At 38.8% G+C, this 18,263-nt stretch overlaps 1 protein-coding gene across 3 annotated transcripts in view; it reads left to right on the top strand.

Moving 5' to 3' along the window:
• Nucleotides 1-18,263, top strand: part of cdkal1 (CDK5 regulatory subunit associated protein 1-like 1) — an 848,634-nt gene that overhangs the window by 616,606 nt on the left and 213,765 nt on the right. For all 3 annotated transcript variants that reach the window (XM_028817287.2, XM_028817286.2, XM_028817284.2), the window contains exon 12: nucleotides 15,461-15,523. In XM_028817287.2, coding sequence (XP_028673120.2) covers nucleotides 15,461-15,523 — 63 coding nt within the window. The remainder of the gene's footprint in view (nucleotides 1-15,460; nucleotides 15,524-18,263) is intronic.

Genomic DNA, 18,263 nt, shown 5'->3' with positions numbered 1-18,263 from the left:
CCCTGTGACCCAAACGTTGCCTTCACTGGGTTCAGGTGATTGATGGATAATTTTAACCTATTACTGGATGATGCATAAAATATAGCCTGCAAATCATGGAGTACATGCTGACATGACCTTTGTGACACAACCCTCTGCTGTGATAATCTCCCCCTTGACACATGAGAAGTTCATTTGATATGATCTGCAGTGTTCTCAGCAACCTCTGGGCTGTGGATAAAAGAGTTTCTTAGTTTTGGTGCGGTATGTTTTCTTCTGAAAGGGTCATAAGATATGGCCCTACTCCACATATTATATTGTCATAAGCCCAGTTGTTACCTTCTCATATTTGTATCACCTGCTGTCATGCTGAAGCCATCTTCTTGTTTATACTAAACCTTGTGTCCACACTCGGACCAAACCAGGGCTGACTGCACTGATAAATTTACTGCCATTTAACTTCATTTTATAAACAGTAAGATAACGGGACAGATTCAAACTTTTCCTCACTCATTTTAAAGTTATCATTTATCTAGATTTTAACATTTTTAAATGTTCTTAAAGTAAAAGCAAAGCAAAATAGTTGTGGCAGGCACTCCATGCAACTTGGATGGATAGCCACTCTTCCTGCTGGAAGTCTAGGCACCTAGTGTGCTAGATATCAGATGGCTCTTTTAGTCTTCCATTGTACTTCTGAGATGATAAGTCCATCATGGTCACTAGGTAGAAATTGATGGAAGGAGAGGCAGATACCTGGTGGTGTGCCCTATATTTATGCCAACCTTGCTCTTTATTGTACCTTTTGGACCAATGGGGTCTTGTAGTTTAGGGGCCATCTCCCTTCTAATATGCATGCCTCATACCCTTGAATCAATCCTGGTTATGCATGACCTATGTTTTTGAACAACCTCCCATCAATCAATGTTCCACCTATGGCCATGGGCTAGAGCAAAACATGTCCTTTATCTTGTAGGTCCCTAACGTCTGGTTAATGTATCTGTTTAGATGACCTCAAGTTCCTCTTTTTACCATTTCTGTATGGTTGGCAAATACAGAAAGCACCTAATCTGTTACATATTTGGTTTTCTCTTGACTACATATTTTATCACTACACAGATCTATGTCTAGTACTGCAGTATATGTGGAATATAAAATGTAAAATGGCTCACCAAACAATTGTTCAAAGTTCATGCCAATATCACAGAAGTATGCTGCTTGTTGACCAATTGCTGAATTGTGTGTTTCACAATGGGGTAGTGTGTTCCATGAATCCCTTACATACCAGCTTGAAAGAGCTTGCACAAAGTCTTCATCTCCATAATTGAAATATACTGTTCCAATAAATACGTCATGTCTTCTCTCCCGCACACCAAGATACTGTAACAGAACTAACAAAAAGAAAGAACATGTGCACAGAGACTTGCCACTAGCTACCCCTGACAATGTCTGCTGCTGCTAGACCCAGGGTGGGATTCCTTACTGGAGCTACTTTTTAATTTGCCACCCCATACTTTATAAATGTATAAACAGGCAAAAGTATTGTTTACTTTCTCTTATAATGAAATCCTGTTAAATCCTTTGTAAACTCTTAAGGTTTCATGTGAAATTTTCTTTAATAATAATTGGATTGCTAGACTTGCATTGTCAAGTCATTTTATGTTTCTTTATTTTTGACAGTCCCCATCTTGAAAGTTTGAGCCAAAATCCTTTGTTTTTTTTGTCCCCCTCAGTGTTTGTGGGGTGTGTCTCCCATTCTTACAAAACAACTCAAAACTCATCTGTTCAAGAAGGCTTTTAGCTCTACTTGACTTTATTACCCTTCTCTCAGTTTACTTCTCTGTCAAGATGCCAATGTAACCTGTATGTGTGTGCGAGACCATCAATTACAGTGCATCCGGAAAGTATTCACAGCGCATCACTTTTTCCACATTTTGTTATGTTACAGCCTTATTCCAAAATGGATTAAATTCATTTTTTTCCTCAGAATTCTACACACAACATCCCATAATGACAACGTGAAAAAAGTTTACTTGAGATTTTTGCAAATTTATTAAAAATAAAAAAACTGAGAAATCCCATGTACATAAGTATTCACAGCCTTTGCTCAATACTTTGTCAATTCTGGGCTCTGGCTGGGCCACTCAAGGACATTCACAGAGTTGTCCTGAAGCCACTCCTTTGATATCTTGGCTGTGTGCTTAGGGTCGTTGTCCTGCTGAAAGATGAACCGTTGCCCCAGTCTGAGGTCAAGAGCGCTCTGGAGCAGGTTTTCATCCAGGATGTCTCTGTACATTGCTGCAGTCATCTTTCCCTTTATCCTGACTAGTCTCCCAGTCCCTGCCGCTGAAAAACATCCCCACAGCATGATGCTGCCACCACCATGCTTCACTGTAGGGATGGTATTGGCCTGGTGATGAGCAGTGCCTGGTTTCCTCCAAACGTGACGCCTGGCATTCACACCGAAGAGTTCAATCTTTGTCTCATCAGACCAGAGAATTTTCTTTCTCATGGTCTGAGAGTCCTTCAGGTGCCTTTTGGCAAACTCCAGGCGGGCTGCCATGTGCCTTTTACTAAGGAGTGGCTTCCGTCTGGCCACTGTACCAAACAGGCCTGATTGGTGGATTGCTGCAGAGATGGTTGTCATTCTGGAAGGTTCTCCTCTCTCCACAGAGGACCTCTGGAGCTCTGACAGAGTGACCATTGGGTTCTTGGTCACCTCTCTGACTAAGGCCCTTCTCCCCCAATTGCTCAGTTTAGATGGCCGGCCAGCTCTAGGAAGAGTCCTGGTGGTTTCAAACTTCTTCCACTTATGGATGATGGAGGCCACTGTGCTCATTGGGACCTTCAAAGCAGCAGAAATTTTTCTGTAACCAACTCCAATTAAGCTGCAGAAACATCTCAAGGATGATCAGGGGAAACAGGATGCACCTGAGCTCAATTTTGAGCTTCATGGCAAAGGCTGTGAATACTTATGTACATGTGCTTTCTCAATTTTTTTTTTTAATAAATTTGCAAAAACCTCATGTAAACGTTTTTCACGTTGTCATTATGGGGTGTTGTGTGTAGAATTCTGGGGAAAAAAATGAATTTAATCCATTTTGGAATAAGGCTGTAACATAACAAAATGTGGAAAAAGTGATGTGCTGTGAATACTTTCCGGATGCACTGTATGTTGTCTGTTTTTTTTTTTCTTTCTGAATTCACTGTCGTCATCTTCTTTATTTATTTATCTGGTTTGTACAATGCTAGATACTGTATACCCTGTTGTTCTTTATTATATTCTGTAAGTGCCTTGAGCATGGGAAAGGTGCTATATAAATAAAATGTATTATTATTATTATTATTATTATTATTACACCCAGTGACATAGCTGAGAGGGAGTAATGGTTGAGATAACTTGAATCCTTCATATCTTCTTCAGAGCATCTGTTCTCGTTCATTGCTACACCCTGATTGTAGCTCACATTCTCCAGACTTGATTCCAGCTGAAGAAGCTTTTGGTTTTGGTTCTCAGTGTTACTGATCATTTGCACTTGTGTCTAATTCACATGCCTTTATAGAAGGTCCACTCCGAGTGCCTTTGAAGGGGTTAATATGGCTTTGTCAGCAAAGGTGTCTATGAAGAGATTCAGTTTGTGGCAAAGAAATCAGGGGCTTGCTGAGGGAGACTTATTTGTCTTCCTGTATTTTTTTTCAATGGGGAGAAGAGCCGACAGACAAAATGGTATCTTCTGACCTCATGAACTCCGTCAGCCCCCCCAGAAATATACGTTATTGTTATTTTTTCAAATTTTACAAAGGAACTTTTTTCCATAGTTTAAAAAAAAACAAAAAAAAAACCGAAGTGACAGGATGACTGTAAAAGCCCTTATTTTTATGCTAACAGCTTATGGCGCTAACATTAATAATGTGCTTATTTTCCGTAGTCTGACAGCTTTGACTTAAAAGCCCACGTTTACTGCTGATTGCCGTAGCCAATTATTGAAGGCCTTTTTTTTTTTTTTGCTTTGTTTTGTTGTGCTTTTTTATTTTTCATTGACACCGTCTCTGTGCTAATGTTTCACAATAGATTTTTAATTTTTTTTTCTTATCTTGGCCTCAAATTATTAAATACTGAAATGGAGGGGGTAGGTGTTCTCTCACCCCCCTCACTTACACATATACATACGCATTAATAAATTAAATGGCAAGACGAAAGCTCCTGAGGCTCTGCACATGCCACTGCCCCAGATTTCCTGTATTGTTTCCTTGATTTCTCTAATCTGTAAAACTACAGAAGCAGTAAATTGGATGTCAGCGTCATTTGTGCCTTTGCTGTTTACCACTGTATTTGTTCAGGTAGCAGTGCCTACAGACTTGACACAGCCGAGCGAGTGAACGCTCTTAATGTACAGGACTGGCACTCCATGCTTTTCTGTACTGAACTCTTGTAAATGAAGCCTTCTCTTGTCCTGGCATTTGTATGGTAATCGAACACAAAAAAAAGATTGGAAACTTCTGCTCAAAAATATTGCACAGCTGTGTAATTCTGTCCAACACTTACCCACCTCTCTTCTTCAGCTCCTTGTCCCTTTCTGATCCAAAGATATGAGTATTCAACATTCTCTAAGTTTATATAAACTCTTGAGGAAAGTGGATGAAGGATTACTTATAGTTAGGCTTCAAAACATGCGTCACATAACCAAGACTGCCGTCCCATATACAGTAATGAGAGGAAGACTTTATATAACCAATATTTCTATTTTCTTAAGCAGTTTATTTTGCATCAAAGGTTGGATCAGACATGTACAGAATATGAATGGATTATTCTACCAGACATTCATAAACACTGGGTTCATAGGGCAGCTGTCATTTAAAACATAAAAGCAACTTTTGATTAGTGTAAACTGGGTATACTGGTGCAACACCAAACACATTTTATTGAGTTATAGTCCCGATTGTAAAGTTTTTAGTGTTGTGACAGTATATGAAACAATGCACAAAGTCCCAGTTCAACTAATAGGTTTCACCTTATCTATATTTTGGTTCTTCACACCCCAGCACTGAGCCATGGCTTATTGCACTGACAGATTTTGCATTTCAAATGTAGTACACATTATTTGAAAATATTACACCACAACATTTTCAAACAATGTTAATCCAATTCAGTGGAGGTTAAAGCAGCATTAGGGAAAAGGCAAGAAACAACCAATAACAGGGTGTCAGTCCATCTTAGGGTCCACTCATGCACACACCCATACTCATACTTGACAAATCTGGAATCAGTAGCTAACATGACCAGTGTGTCTTTTGTGACCTGTGAGAAAATTGAAGTTCTCAGAGGAAAACCCATGCAGTCAAAGGAGGAAAATGCATACTCCATACAGACAAGGACCAGACATAGGATTTAAACCCACGATGCTAGATGCATGACATGGCAACACACACTTCAAATTCCCCTATTTGCCTTTAATTACTGCCAGCTAAGCAGAAATTTGTTAGTTTAGCAATCACTTAATATTTGGTACCAGTGCTTGTCTCTGAGATGTTAGTGTCAGTTATTCCGTTTATGTTTCCACCTTTCGTGAAAAACTTAGGATATCCATCCATTTTCCAACCCGCTAAATCCAAACACAGGGTCACGGGGGTCTGCTGGAGCCAATCCCAGCCAACACAGGGCACAAGGCAGGAAACAATCCGGGGCAGGGTGCCAACCCACCACAGGACACACACAAACACACCAAGCACACACTAGGGCCAATTTAGAATCGCCAGTCCACCTAACCTGCATGTCTTTGGACTGTGGGAGGAAACCGGAGCACCCGGAGGAAACCCACGCAGACACGGGGAGAACATGCAAACTCCACGCAGGGAGGACCCGGGAAGCGAACCCAGGTCCCCAGGTCTCCCAACTGCGAGGCAGCAGCGCTACCCACTGCGCCACCGTGCCGCCCGAACTTAGGATATGATAGATTAAATATGCTTGGTATTGGGACCTTTAGAGATTTATTTATTGACAATATATTTGCATTATGTGAACTGCTAAGTCATAAATATGTCCTTTAATCAGAACATCAGTGTAGGCAAGATAAAGATTTGGCTGAAGGAAACCATTTAGACTAAATGTGTACTGTGGAAATTATACTTTCTATGTATGATATACATGGGTAGGATAATCTGAGGCAGCGTTTGAAACAGGACTCTTCAGTTACATGTTCTGGTGATGAATGCATGTCAGCACACAATTAAATATGTTCTTCCTCAGTCCTAGTAAAACATGGTTTACCTCAACTCAGAATTGTATATTGCACACATCCTTCTCCTAAACCTAAATGTAAGCAGTGTCATCAGGTTCCTTCTTGGTTGGGTCATATGTTTTGGCAATGTCTCCCGCTGAGACCTTTGTGAAATAACATATTTGCTTATTAATTAGACAGTACTGGGCCTTGTTTGTGGTAATACTTGATGGAACAAGACTCCTTAATGAACAAGCTGTTGTCATGATTTAAGCCAATGGTATATCACGGTAGTTTTTGTCATGAGGTGGGTCAGATTTGCCAAACGCACTTGCTGATTTCTTCACTGCACTAAGTCAGTTTACATGCCTGAAAATCGCTAGGCATGTCAACTTTTCAGGCTGAGTTATGATTTTCTAGCACAGTTGGGCTTTCTCCTTTTTTCTGACAGCCAATAGTGTGCTACCAGACTGAAGGGTCACTGTACCGGTGCTGTATGAAGTGTTAGCAACTGCAACAAGTTCAGCAACCTCTTTTTTTTCTTCTCGTTTTCTCATGGTACATAAAAACATGAGGCATTTGACAGATGAGCCTCTCTTCTGTTTGTGAGTTCCAAAGCCCCCATGCTGTCTGACAGAGTATTATGTGTAGAGTTAATAGTTATAGTGAGTTGAGCACTTTCTTCTTTTTTCCATTCTTACATTTTATGTAAAACACCAGACATCACACAGACAAGCCTTCCTATCTGTTTGTGAGGTCTGAAGCCCCTGTGCCATCCGTACAGAGTCAGTGTTGTACGAAAGGTTAACAGGTATGGTGAATTCAGCTGCAGTCGCTGCCATCTTTTTCTTTTTTCCATTCTGTTTTAGTACAATACAACATGTGACATCAGAAAGATGAGCCTCTCCTGTATGTGAGGTGTAAAATACATGTTTCTTATTCCTCATCCTTTCTTTTTATGCTTTAAAGTTCACATGAGCATTTACAGTATTGCTTGTTAGGTCTCCAGCACATGAAGCCCACGCCTCTGACTAAAGGACAAAATCGACCCCGTTTGATTTTAACGTAGCCAGTCGCAGGCTTGTTGGCCTCTGTGATTGGGTATGCCACATCAGGGGAGTGGCTTCAGTTGGCTAAGATTATGTAAATGAAGGCTAAGACTGAAAATCACTGGAAAAGTCATCTGGTGTGACATTGGCTTTATACAACACTGCTGGCATACCATCTTATTTTTCTCAGTTGTAACACAATAGGAAGAGTGTATCGTATTTTACTAATCATTTTGAAACAGTACACTTTTTTTTTTAACCTGTCAAGTGAAATTGCCTGTAAAGTTGTATTGATGTAGACCTGTTTCAATTCTTGGCCATCATAAAATTAATGGGTTTGATTAATTGAAAGTACCAACATGTTGTTTGGACATACAAGTAAGAGTTTCATTGTAGTCTATACATGTGACAATACCACTGCTAATAGTACTAGACGGGATTAGCCTCTGCACAATACTGAACTGGATGAGAGGGTCTGAAAATGGAAGTGTGGATGAATGAAATAACCTGTTTGCACATTTTCTTAAAAAGTTAGTTAACGGCATTGTGATGTCCTTTCTTTTGTATATGATTAATATCACCTTATATACACATAACTTAGTGGAGTTCAAGTATTGAGAGTAAATGTAAGAAAATTACCAAAAATAGTGGAATTGACAAAGAAAAGAGGCAAGAAATGTTTTGATAACTATAAATGCACAAAGGTGAACAATAAAAAGAATAAATTAAATCTTCCACAACAATAGCCAAGAGCAATATACACAGTAAACCATAGACAATATTTACATTTAGAAAAAAGAACCTGAAAAATAAAAAATATAAGAAAAAAAAATACATTATAATACAAATGTCATACATGGTGTTATTTTTCCCAGTTTTCCCATCTCTTTGTTCTTTACACTTGATATACTGTGTTGCGTTTTCTCAGGTTATTTTTGGTGTTAGTATTTCATTAATACATTGTGCAACATATTCAGTATGTATCATTTTTGGTTTCTTTGTTCTCATTTCTATTTTCTGTTCACACATCTGTTTTGTTTTTTCCACCTCTTCATGATCACTTTTTTATTGATGAGAGTGTGATCATTTCTGTTTCATTCTGTGTTTTAATGCAATTTTTGTACTTATTTTTTTTGCTTCTCTTCAGTAAATTGGCTATTGTTTCTATAGTTATATCATTATAATTTATTGCTCATACAGTTTACTTTACCCATTTTATTTTCAAGTTTGAGTATTATTTGATATCAATATTTTTTTTCTTTCTAATTCCACCTGTTTCAGTTACTTTGTTTTTAGTAATATTCATACTTGCTTTTTCGATACTGTCTTCTGTTTGTACTATGGTGCCTCTCTAACCAACAAATTATTTCAATAATTGTCTTTTTAATTGGATAAAGCAAAGTGTCTAATGATACACTTGCAGTTTTAAAAGCTATTTTATCTGTTTATTGTTCATCATTTTTGTTCACTTGTGTAGTCCAATGCAGGCATGGTGTTAATGTAAACCCAGAATCGGTCTTTGAGGATAGTAGGTCTGGCAAACCAAGGCACACCACGCTACGCTAATCTAATTTAGGTCAATACAGGTTTTGAATATAAGCAGTAACTTCAAGAAAATACAAAATACTTCATAGATCATTAAGACACATCTTCTGACTGGTCAACTACGCAACAGTTGTGTGTATTACATGGAAGTTTTTTGGGATTTTTTTTCTGTGATTCATAGAATCAAAAACCAGACAATATTTAACAAGTATGTAAAGTGTTAGATCAGATTAACAAAACTGCAGCTTCGATTGTATAGAAGTACAGTATTTTAAAAGGCCTTCCTCCTTTAAAGATAAATGGGTGCTTGTCTCCTGATCTAAGTAATCCAGCATTGCAGTGTCAAATATGGCACTTCAGCCTGGCATAACCCAACTATCCCTTCTCCCTTGTCCATGTTATCTCCTTCTGGCTCATAGTGAATCTGAGAATGCTGTATCTCTGTAAATTACCCAGATGGAGAGGGAGGTGTTAAAAATAAGAGCTTGATCTTACAAGTACCTGATTTTTTCACCTCTGTTTAGCTTTCAAAAGTTGTGATGCAGTTGTAGTACTTTAACTTAGACACAGCGTGTTTCTACACAATCTTTGTTGGTGAAATCCATTCATTTTTAAACTCATTTAATCCAGTTCAGGATTTGGATGCCTTAAGCCTATCCCAGCAGTAGTGGGAAAAGTACATAAATAAACCCTAGATAGAGCACCTACCCTATGGAGGCTACCCTCATTCAAACTTCCACACTCTGCATACTTAGGGGCCCTTTTATTAAAAGGAAGCGCAAAACACCAAGAGAGAAACCCTACCGACATGGTGAGAAGATGCATGGAACTGAAATCAAGACAGTGGATCTGGGAGGCTGTAATGCTGATCATTGGGCCAGCTGGTAAAATTCTGTCTTTCAGCCTCATATCTTTATAATCTACTATATAATAAAACACTAAGGTCTGTGTGTTCAGTCCCTAAGAGCAATCCGATTGGTCAGTTTGGCTTTGGTTTGGTGTGAGTATGAGGACACATGAGAAGGAATAAATGTGTATGCTAAGAGTGTGAACTTTAAAGATGGAAAGAATAAAACTGGACAGGAGGTGAGGAAGGTGCCTCAAAAATAATGACAGAGTCTGAGAAGTAAGCTTTACAGGAACACAATTGAGAGACAAGGCGCCAGTGAAGAGATGTTCAGACACATGTGAATACAGTGGAATGGCATTGAAAGTATGTGTAGGACAAGAGATAGCAAATACTTTTAAGTTATTCTATTACCCATGCTCGTGAAAGCATAAAATGTCAAGAGGGAGATGCAACTTATTAATGATTGTTTTAAGGTTCAGATTATGACCCACAAACCGTTACACTTTAAAACTCTAAAGGTGGCTTATTATTTCAAGGGTTGCTCTGTTTCTTCATTGATCCAAAGATCTGGGTTTGAATCCCAGGCCCCAACTTACCCCTGCATTGGATATCCTTGTTATGGACTGGTTTGTTCCTTCTCAATTATTCTAGGATAAGGCTCTAGCACCCTGAAACCTTAGACTAATTTAAGCAACTTGAAAATGTTTATAGTGCAAGTATCTTCCCATATACAGTCATATGAAAAAGTTTGGGAACCCCTTTCAGCCTGCATAATAATTTACTCTCAACAAAAAAGATAACAGTGGTATGTCTTTCATTTCCTAGGAACATCTGAGTACTGGGGTGTTTTCCGAACAAAGATTTTTAGTGAAGCAGTATTTAGTTGTATGAAATTAAATCAAATGTGAAAAACCGGCTGTGTAAAAATTTGGGTCCCCTTGTAATTTTGCTGATTTGAATGCCTGTCACTGCTCAATGCTGATTACTTGCAACACCAAATTGGTTGGATTAGCTCGATAAGCCTTGAACTTCATGGACAGGTGTGTCCAATCATGAGATATAAAGGTATTTAAGGTGGTCACTTGCAAGTTGTGCTTCCCTTTGACTCTCCTCTGAAGAGTGGCAGCATGGAATCCTCAAAGCAACTCTCAAAAGATCTGAAAAGAAAGATTGTTGAGTCTCATGGTTTAGGGGAAGGCTACAAAAAGCTATCTCAGAGTTTTAAACTGTCAGTTTCAACAGTAAGGAATGTAATCAGGAAATGGAAGGCCACAGGCACAGTTGCTGTTAAACCCAGCAGGTCTGGCAGGCCAAGAAAAATACAGGAGCGGCATATGAGCAGGATTGTGAGAATGGTTACAGACAACCCACAGATCACCTCCAACGACCTGCAAGAACATCTTGCTGCAGATGGTGTATCTGTACATTGTTCTACAATTCAGCACAATTTGCACAAAGAGCATCTGTATGGCAGGGTGATGAGAAAGAAGCCCTTTCTGCACTCACGCCCCAAACAAAGTCACTTGTTGTATACAAATGCTCATTTAGACAAGCCAGATTCATTTTGGAACAAAGTGCTTTGGACTGATGAGACAAAAATTGAGTTATTTGGTCATAACAAAAAGCGCTTTGCATGGCGGAAGAAGAACACCGCATTCCAAGAAAAACACCTGCTACCTACTGTCAAATTTGGTGGAGGTTCCATCATGCTGTGTGGCTAGTTCAGGGACTGGGGCCCTGGTTAATGTCAAGGGTTGGATGAAGTCAACCCAATAGCAACAAATTCTTCAGGATAATGTTCAAACATCAGTCACAAAGTTCTGTCATTGTCAGGAGCCATTCCTCTGTTGTTTGGGCCCATAATTTCTCTGGGTTAAGTGGTATTTTGGATAGTGCTGCTGATTCAAAGCCTCAGAGTCTTTGGTTCACTGACTGGTCACTTTGTGTTTGGAATTTGCATGTTCTCTCCATTTCTGGAATGGTGTTCTTCACAAAATCCCCAACTCTTACAGTATAGGTTATGATAATTGATTCCATGTGAATAAGTATGGATGTATTTCCTACTGTGGACTAGTGCACTTGCTTGCACCCAGGGCTTCCAGGCTGAACTTACTTCACTCATGACAGTGAGAAATGATCTGTTCTAGAAGAACTACAAACTGAGGGTTCCCTATTAAAGAATCTGCCATCATCTACAGCCAGTGAGTTGAATGACCCGAGCGAACTGCTCCCAAAGGGATTTCCTTCATACTCCGTCTTCTGTATTGATGAATCCTCGCACTTACCTGTACATGCATGTGCTCTTGCAGCTTTGAAACACTTTGGTCTGCCTCCTTACTTAAATCCTATTGTGTCCATCTCTGCATTTCACTTGTAGCTAGATAAAGGCAAGGTAGAGTGGGGATCATGGTAGCAAGCTGTGTGGAAAATACGAGACCTCACTAATAATGTGAACTAATGAGTTTTGAGGCCACATCCAAAATAACATGAGACTAAGGTAGGACACTGTGGGACATCACTGTGTTTGAGAAAGTCTAGAGGAGAGCTGCTAGACCAGGATGAGGACTGGGAAGTGTGAGCTGTGAGGAAAGATGGAAGGTGTTAAAGCAAATGTAGATTAAGGGGGGGATGTGATTGAAGGGCATGCATTGAGTAGACGGCAGCTGTTAGCTTGAAATGTGTTCAACAAGGATGTAGGCGTACAGATAGAAGCTGATTAAAGCTGAATTTACCACAAATGTTTTTCTTTTTTTATGTTTCATGGATTCTAAAAATTGCAGTGCAGTTACTTTACAACGAATAACATGTGAGTAAGTTATACAATAGTAGATGTTAAATCAAATTGGATCACATAACCGCTTCACTTCTCCCCCAGAGAGCAGAAAAAGAAGAGAAGAAAACAACTTAAGTTTGCTACCCATTAGAGAACTTGAAGTGTCCAAAAGTAACAACATTGCAGCATGCTCAGTTATTTGATGGCAACACTAATACAGTAAGTGCCCACTAGACTCTGAAGCATTTCTGGGCTGTTCCTTGTAAAGAGAATGTTTTTTTATTTTTGAATTGCTTCTAATTGTAAGCAAAATAAAGCATCATTTTCTTAATATGTCCTGTTGTTTGGGATACTATTATTCCAATTTGAAAAAAATAAAAATGCATCACCAGCTAGAACATCAATTATCACAATAGATTATTCACTAACCTGTAATGTCCCATTGGGATTCCGGTAGAGGATTGCAAATTATTGTGATCCAAAGCTGGCTTTTAGGTAAGCAAATGTTTTATTCTAATAATATCTAGATTAGTTTAGATTAACTTTATTAATCCCAAGGGGAAGTTTACAGTAGATGCATGCAGCAGTAGAAACATAAAAAAATGATACAGACTCATGGGACAAATAATACAATCGATCAATAAATAAATATAGTGCAGAAATTACAAATGAACTTAAATTGCAGAGTGAACTTGAAGAGTATCAGCAGTAAATTTGGAGCATCAGGAGGAAGCATTGAATTGCCTGATAGCAGTGGGCAGAAAAGACACTCTGGTGGAATGAGCCTGTGGTTAAGAGTCCTCCAAGAGAGCTCCTCATGGAGGAGATTTTTAACGATGATATCCAATTTTGCCACCATTCTCTTTTCCACAACATCTTTACGTTTGTCTGCAGTTCACCCTGTGATGGAGCAGGCATTCCTGATAAGTTTGTTCAGGTATTGTGCATATTTTATTTTTAAGCTCAGGTTGTTTCCCCAGGAGTGCAGTGTAGAACACCACACTGACTACTACTGGCTGACACATCAAAAGAAGGAAGACCTTAGGAAGCCCAGTCTGCTGTGGCCCTTCTAGTCCAGCACCACTGTGTTGTCAGACCAGTTTTCTGTTTATGTAAACCCCCAGGTACTTGTAGCTCTGTATCACTTCCATGTTCTCTGCATGGATGGTTTCAGCAGCTCTTTGCCACACCAAAAGTCCACTACCAGCTCTTTTGTCTTGCTGATGTTGAATTGCAGATGGAGATCTGAGTAGAGGACGTTCCCAAAATGTGTGACCAGCAAAGCAAGGTGCCTGGCAATATCAGTTCTAATCAGGATCTAGACCTTGGTTGCCTTTGGGATAGTCTGAGTCGAGAAGGATGTGTTCGGTGTAACATTTAGTTGATTTAAACTGCATTTTATACAAGTGGTGTTTTATTGAAATCTAATTTTTATTCGTTATCTGAACATCTCTCTGAAGCAACTCATTCCCAAGACCGTCCAGTGGTGCACTCTTCTGAAAGCACCGGTATCACTTCAAGACGCTATCGTTAATTTGTACACCTTTATCACAGCTATAAAATGCCATTTTTTATACAGTAGATACCGAGTTAAAGATTCCTTCAAATTTTGCCTTTTACTATTACTTATTATAAAGCAACCTGTAAGTAAGTGGATCAAGATCCCTTGCACTGGGAGGTAGACGTAGACCACCTGATCCTGATCTTGAAGTCTCATTATTTTAGATTTAGTAGATGAATAAGAATCAATAAACTATGTTATGCTGTATTGCCAGTTCTCATTAAACGTTCTCTTATATTCTCCTCAATGTAAAATATATTGTTTAGAGACGTAATTGATCTTTTTTTCAGCTTCTCCTTGAGGCTGGAGTTAGGAGTGAGGAATAGAAAACAATTGTAGCCTCACTAGTAATATTTGACACATGTAGTGCTGTAAAGTAGTCCTGGAAATGAGTGGCACACCATGATGTTTTGGTCATTTGGACTTAGATAACCAGATTTAGCGAAGTTTGAACTGGGGCCTGTGGATGCCAATTAGATTGTGCTGAACTATAAAATTAATCAAAACCCTTAAATGAATAATCACTCAAGTTTCAACACAGCTATTCCTAGGGTTGCTGGGCCTAGAGTCTCCCAGCTAGCTGATTCACTGTCTTTGCCATGAGTTGATCATGATCAGGAATGTGGCAATGTTTTTTTTCTGGGCAGAAAGATGAAGAAATCTTTCAAACAGGAAAGACTGACACTGGTGTAGCACGTGTCAAGGGGCGTCTAGAGGAGGTGTGCTCCAGCATTGTGTATAGCATGCCAGTGAATGGTGGTCATATTATTTCATGTATCACAGTTAAGTCTGTTGAAATTAGGGCTAGTGCTCTGGCTAACTTCCCCAGATCAATAGATGGTATAGCAGGGAGAGAAGTTGGTCATTCTATTAAGCCAATGCAGCAGCCATTTTGAGGCATGCATTTTTAAGCTGGTATCGTGGGTCGGGTCTGCAAAATGGTTATAAGGCCTCTACTTTCTTCACAAGTAAGCTCCAAAAAGGGATAGCTGGTCATCTACTCTTTACATCCCCACTACTGCCACTGCACCTTGGACTCTAGTGGACAGCAGCACACTGACAAGTTCAAAATTGCAGAAACTGAAGAGTGATCGAGAAAACAGAGAGCAGCCTTCCCTCATATAGTAAGTGTACATGTTAGATGGACATGAAGATAACTTGTTAATATTCACTAATACAGTTTTGTGAAAGTGTAATACTGGGTGTCAGGCTCCAGAGGTAAGACTGGGTGAAAGCTGCAGTACACCAGACAGAGACGAACATCAGGCTGATGAGGCAGAAATTACCTATTATTCTGTAACAAAAAAAGACGACATAGAACAGTGTAAGTTATTGTTCATTACTTTGTAAAATGCCTTGTGATAGTGTTTAGATATTTTTTGTCCGCTGATTCTGACGTTGTGTCTATTTCAACACTACTTAGCACAGCAGGAAATAATCAATAAAAATCCTGAGTTCTGACATCAGTTATTCTCCTTCTCTCTCCAGAAAAAACAAAGAACAAAGGAGCTGTCGGCTTTGTTTCATTCGTATACACCTTATGATCGCAAGGTAAGTTGCACCTTTGTTTAAAACTGTGTTCTACTTCATCACACCTTCATTTACATTTGGCTGATGTACACCTGCATGGTTCACATGGATCCCACATATTTATGTTTTAAGGAAATATTTTTCTGTCTGTTGACTAGAGAGGACCAAAAGCATTAGGATTCACATAGAATCAGGGTCTTTGTCCTTTCCGTTGTGTGTGCCATGTAGGCAACACTCGTAGTGGTTACTGGTTAATTTACTGCTTTTCTGCTAACAGAGCTTCTTAGGAGGCTAAATGGTTAGCCTTCTTTTTGACCTGTGGAGCTGGGCCTTTTAATGTCAAGGTTGCCACCTTGTGCAGTCACTTAAGCTATCTTCCTTTGGTCTTAAGGTTACCAGTTAAAGAACATGCCGCAGTGGGTTATGAGAGAAAACATGGAATGGAGTTCCAGTACATGCTGGTTTTATTTAAAAGCGTTGAGTAGTTGAATTATGTGAAAGTTAAAATAAGAGGACGTACATCATATACACAGTCTACAATGGTATAGTGTATCATTAAACAGTTGTAAAATAACTGAATTTTGAAATAAGTCTGCAGCTGCTTCAGCATCAGGTGCACTAGTGTGCTCATTACAAAGTAACGGCTAAATAACGGGAACAGCTGGAAAGAAAATCATAATGATGATGAAAATCTTAATTCCAAGATTTCAAAAATCCACAGAATTATCTCATTGTAAGAAACACTACATTAAAAGTTAGCAAACCCATATTTGATTTTTCTAGTGTCAAGCCTTTCATCATTCAGTGTTATCTGTCCCTGGTGTCATTAATTGTGTGAGCAAGAATTACTTACAAACACTTTAAAATCAGTTAAGCTTTTTTGTCCGGCACCTCCTAACTCATCAGTATAAGAAAACCCCCCGTATATATATATATATATATATATATATATATATATATATATATATATATATATATATATATATATATATATATATATATATATATATATATATATATATATATACTGTGTATATATACTGTGTATATATACTGTGTATATATACTGTGTGTATATATATATATATATATACTGTGTATATATATATATATATATATATATATATATATATATATATATATACTGTATATAAATATATATGCCGTTCACCCGTCTTGATGTCTAGTTATACTAGCTGTCAAGCTTTTTTTTTTTTAGTTTTAGCCCTCTAGACCTGAAAAAACTTTAATTTTTAGGGCATTTTTGGAGCATATTTTTTGCAGAATATTACTCCCTTATGATAAAGAGCAAGCCAATAGATGTTGATAGCAAAAATGATAAGAAAGGACATGAAGTTATGAATGCCATATCATAAACTGACCCCCAGGGGTTCACTCCTTAATGTGAAATGAGGGGTCAAAGTTGCTCCTTTTCACAAAACTTTGTATGTAGAGAAAAGCCAAGCAAAATGAAATCTTTTATTGACTAACTAAAAAGATTACAATATGAAATTGGAATCGGTAATACAGTAATCCCTCCTCCATCGCGGGGGTTGCGTTCCAGAGCCACCTGCGAAATAAGAAAATCCGCGAAGTAGAAACCATATGTTTATATGGTTATTTTTATATTGTCATGCTTGGGTCACAGATTTGCGCAGAAACACAGGAGGTTGTAGAGAGACAGGAACGTTATTCAAACACTGCAAACAAACATTTGTCTCTTTTTCAAAAGTTTAAACTGTGCTCCATGACAAGACAGAGATGACAGTTCTGTCTCACAATTAAAAGAATGCAAACATATCTTCCTCTTCAAAGGAGCAAACAAATCAATAGGGCTATTTGGCTTTTAAGTATGCGAAGCACCGCGGCACAAAGCTGTTGAAGGCGGCAGCTCACACCCCCTCCGTCAGGAGCAGAGAGAGAGAGAGATAGAGAGAGAGAGACAGATAAAAAAATCAATACGTGCCCTTCGAGCTTTTAAGTATACGAAGCACCGTGCAGCATGTCGCTTCACGAAGCAGCTGCACAGAAGGTAGCCAACGTGAAATTAATCTTTCAGCATTTTTAGACGAGCGACCGTATCGTCTAGGTGTGCGAACAGCCCCCCTGCTCAATCCCCCTACGTCAGGATCAGAAAAAGTCAGCGCAAGAGAGAGAGAGAGAAAAGTAAGCTGGGTAGCTTCTCAGCCATCTGCCAATAGCGTCCCTTGTATGAAATCAACTGGGCAAACCAACTGAGGAAGCATGTACCAGAAATTAAAAGACCCATTGTCCTCAGAAATCCGCGAACCAGCAAAAAATCCGCGATATATATTTAAATATGGTTACATATAAAATCCGCGATAGAGTGAAGCCGCGAAAGGGGAAGCGCGATATAGCGAGGGATCACTGTATAGGCATGTTGAGTGTCTGTTTGTGCTATTTTGTGGTTATGAATATGATCATATTTTTGATATTTGATTTGTTGTTGCAGCCCTTTATGAGCCACTGCCAGAAGGTTAAAAGTGACACATTTCAACCATAAGCATTTGGGGCTTCATTTTAGACTATTTCCAAGTGAACGATTATGAATATGATGTTATTTTTGATTTACTAGGAGTCTAGCCCTCTATGGATCCCTATCAGAAGGTCTTACAATCGAGAATGCTTAGACTTTAAATATTTCAGATATTTGATGCAACTATTCTTGTTTTTTTATGTACTTCTACCACATGAACTAACAATGGTATTTTTTATGAACACCCAGAATTAGTGTCTTTCA

The sequence above is a fragment of the Erpetoichthys calabaricus genome, chromosome 13 (genome assembly GCF_900747795.2).
Source record: "Erpetoichthys calabaricus chromosome 13, fErpCal1.3, whole genome shotgun sequence".
In the NCBI taxonomy this organism is placed as follows: domain Eukaryota; kingdom Metazoa; phylum Chordata; class Cladistia; order Polypteriformes; family Polypteridae; genus Erpetoichthys; species Erpetoichthys calabaricus.
Note: the sequence above shows the minus strand (reverse complement) of the source record. Positions and strands in the feature narration are given on the sequence as shown.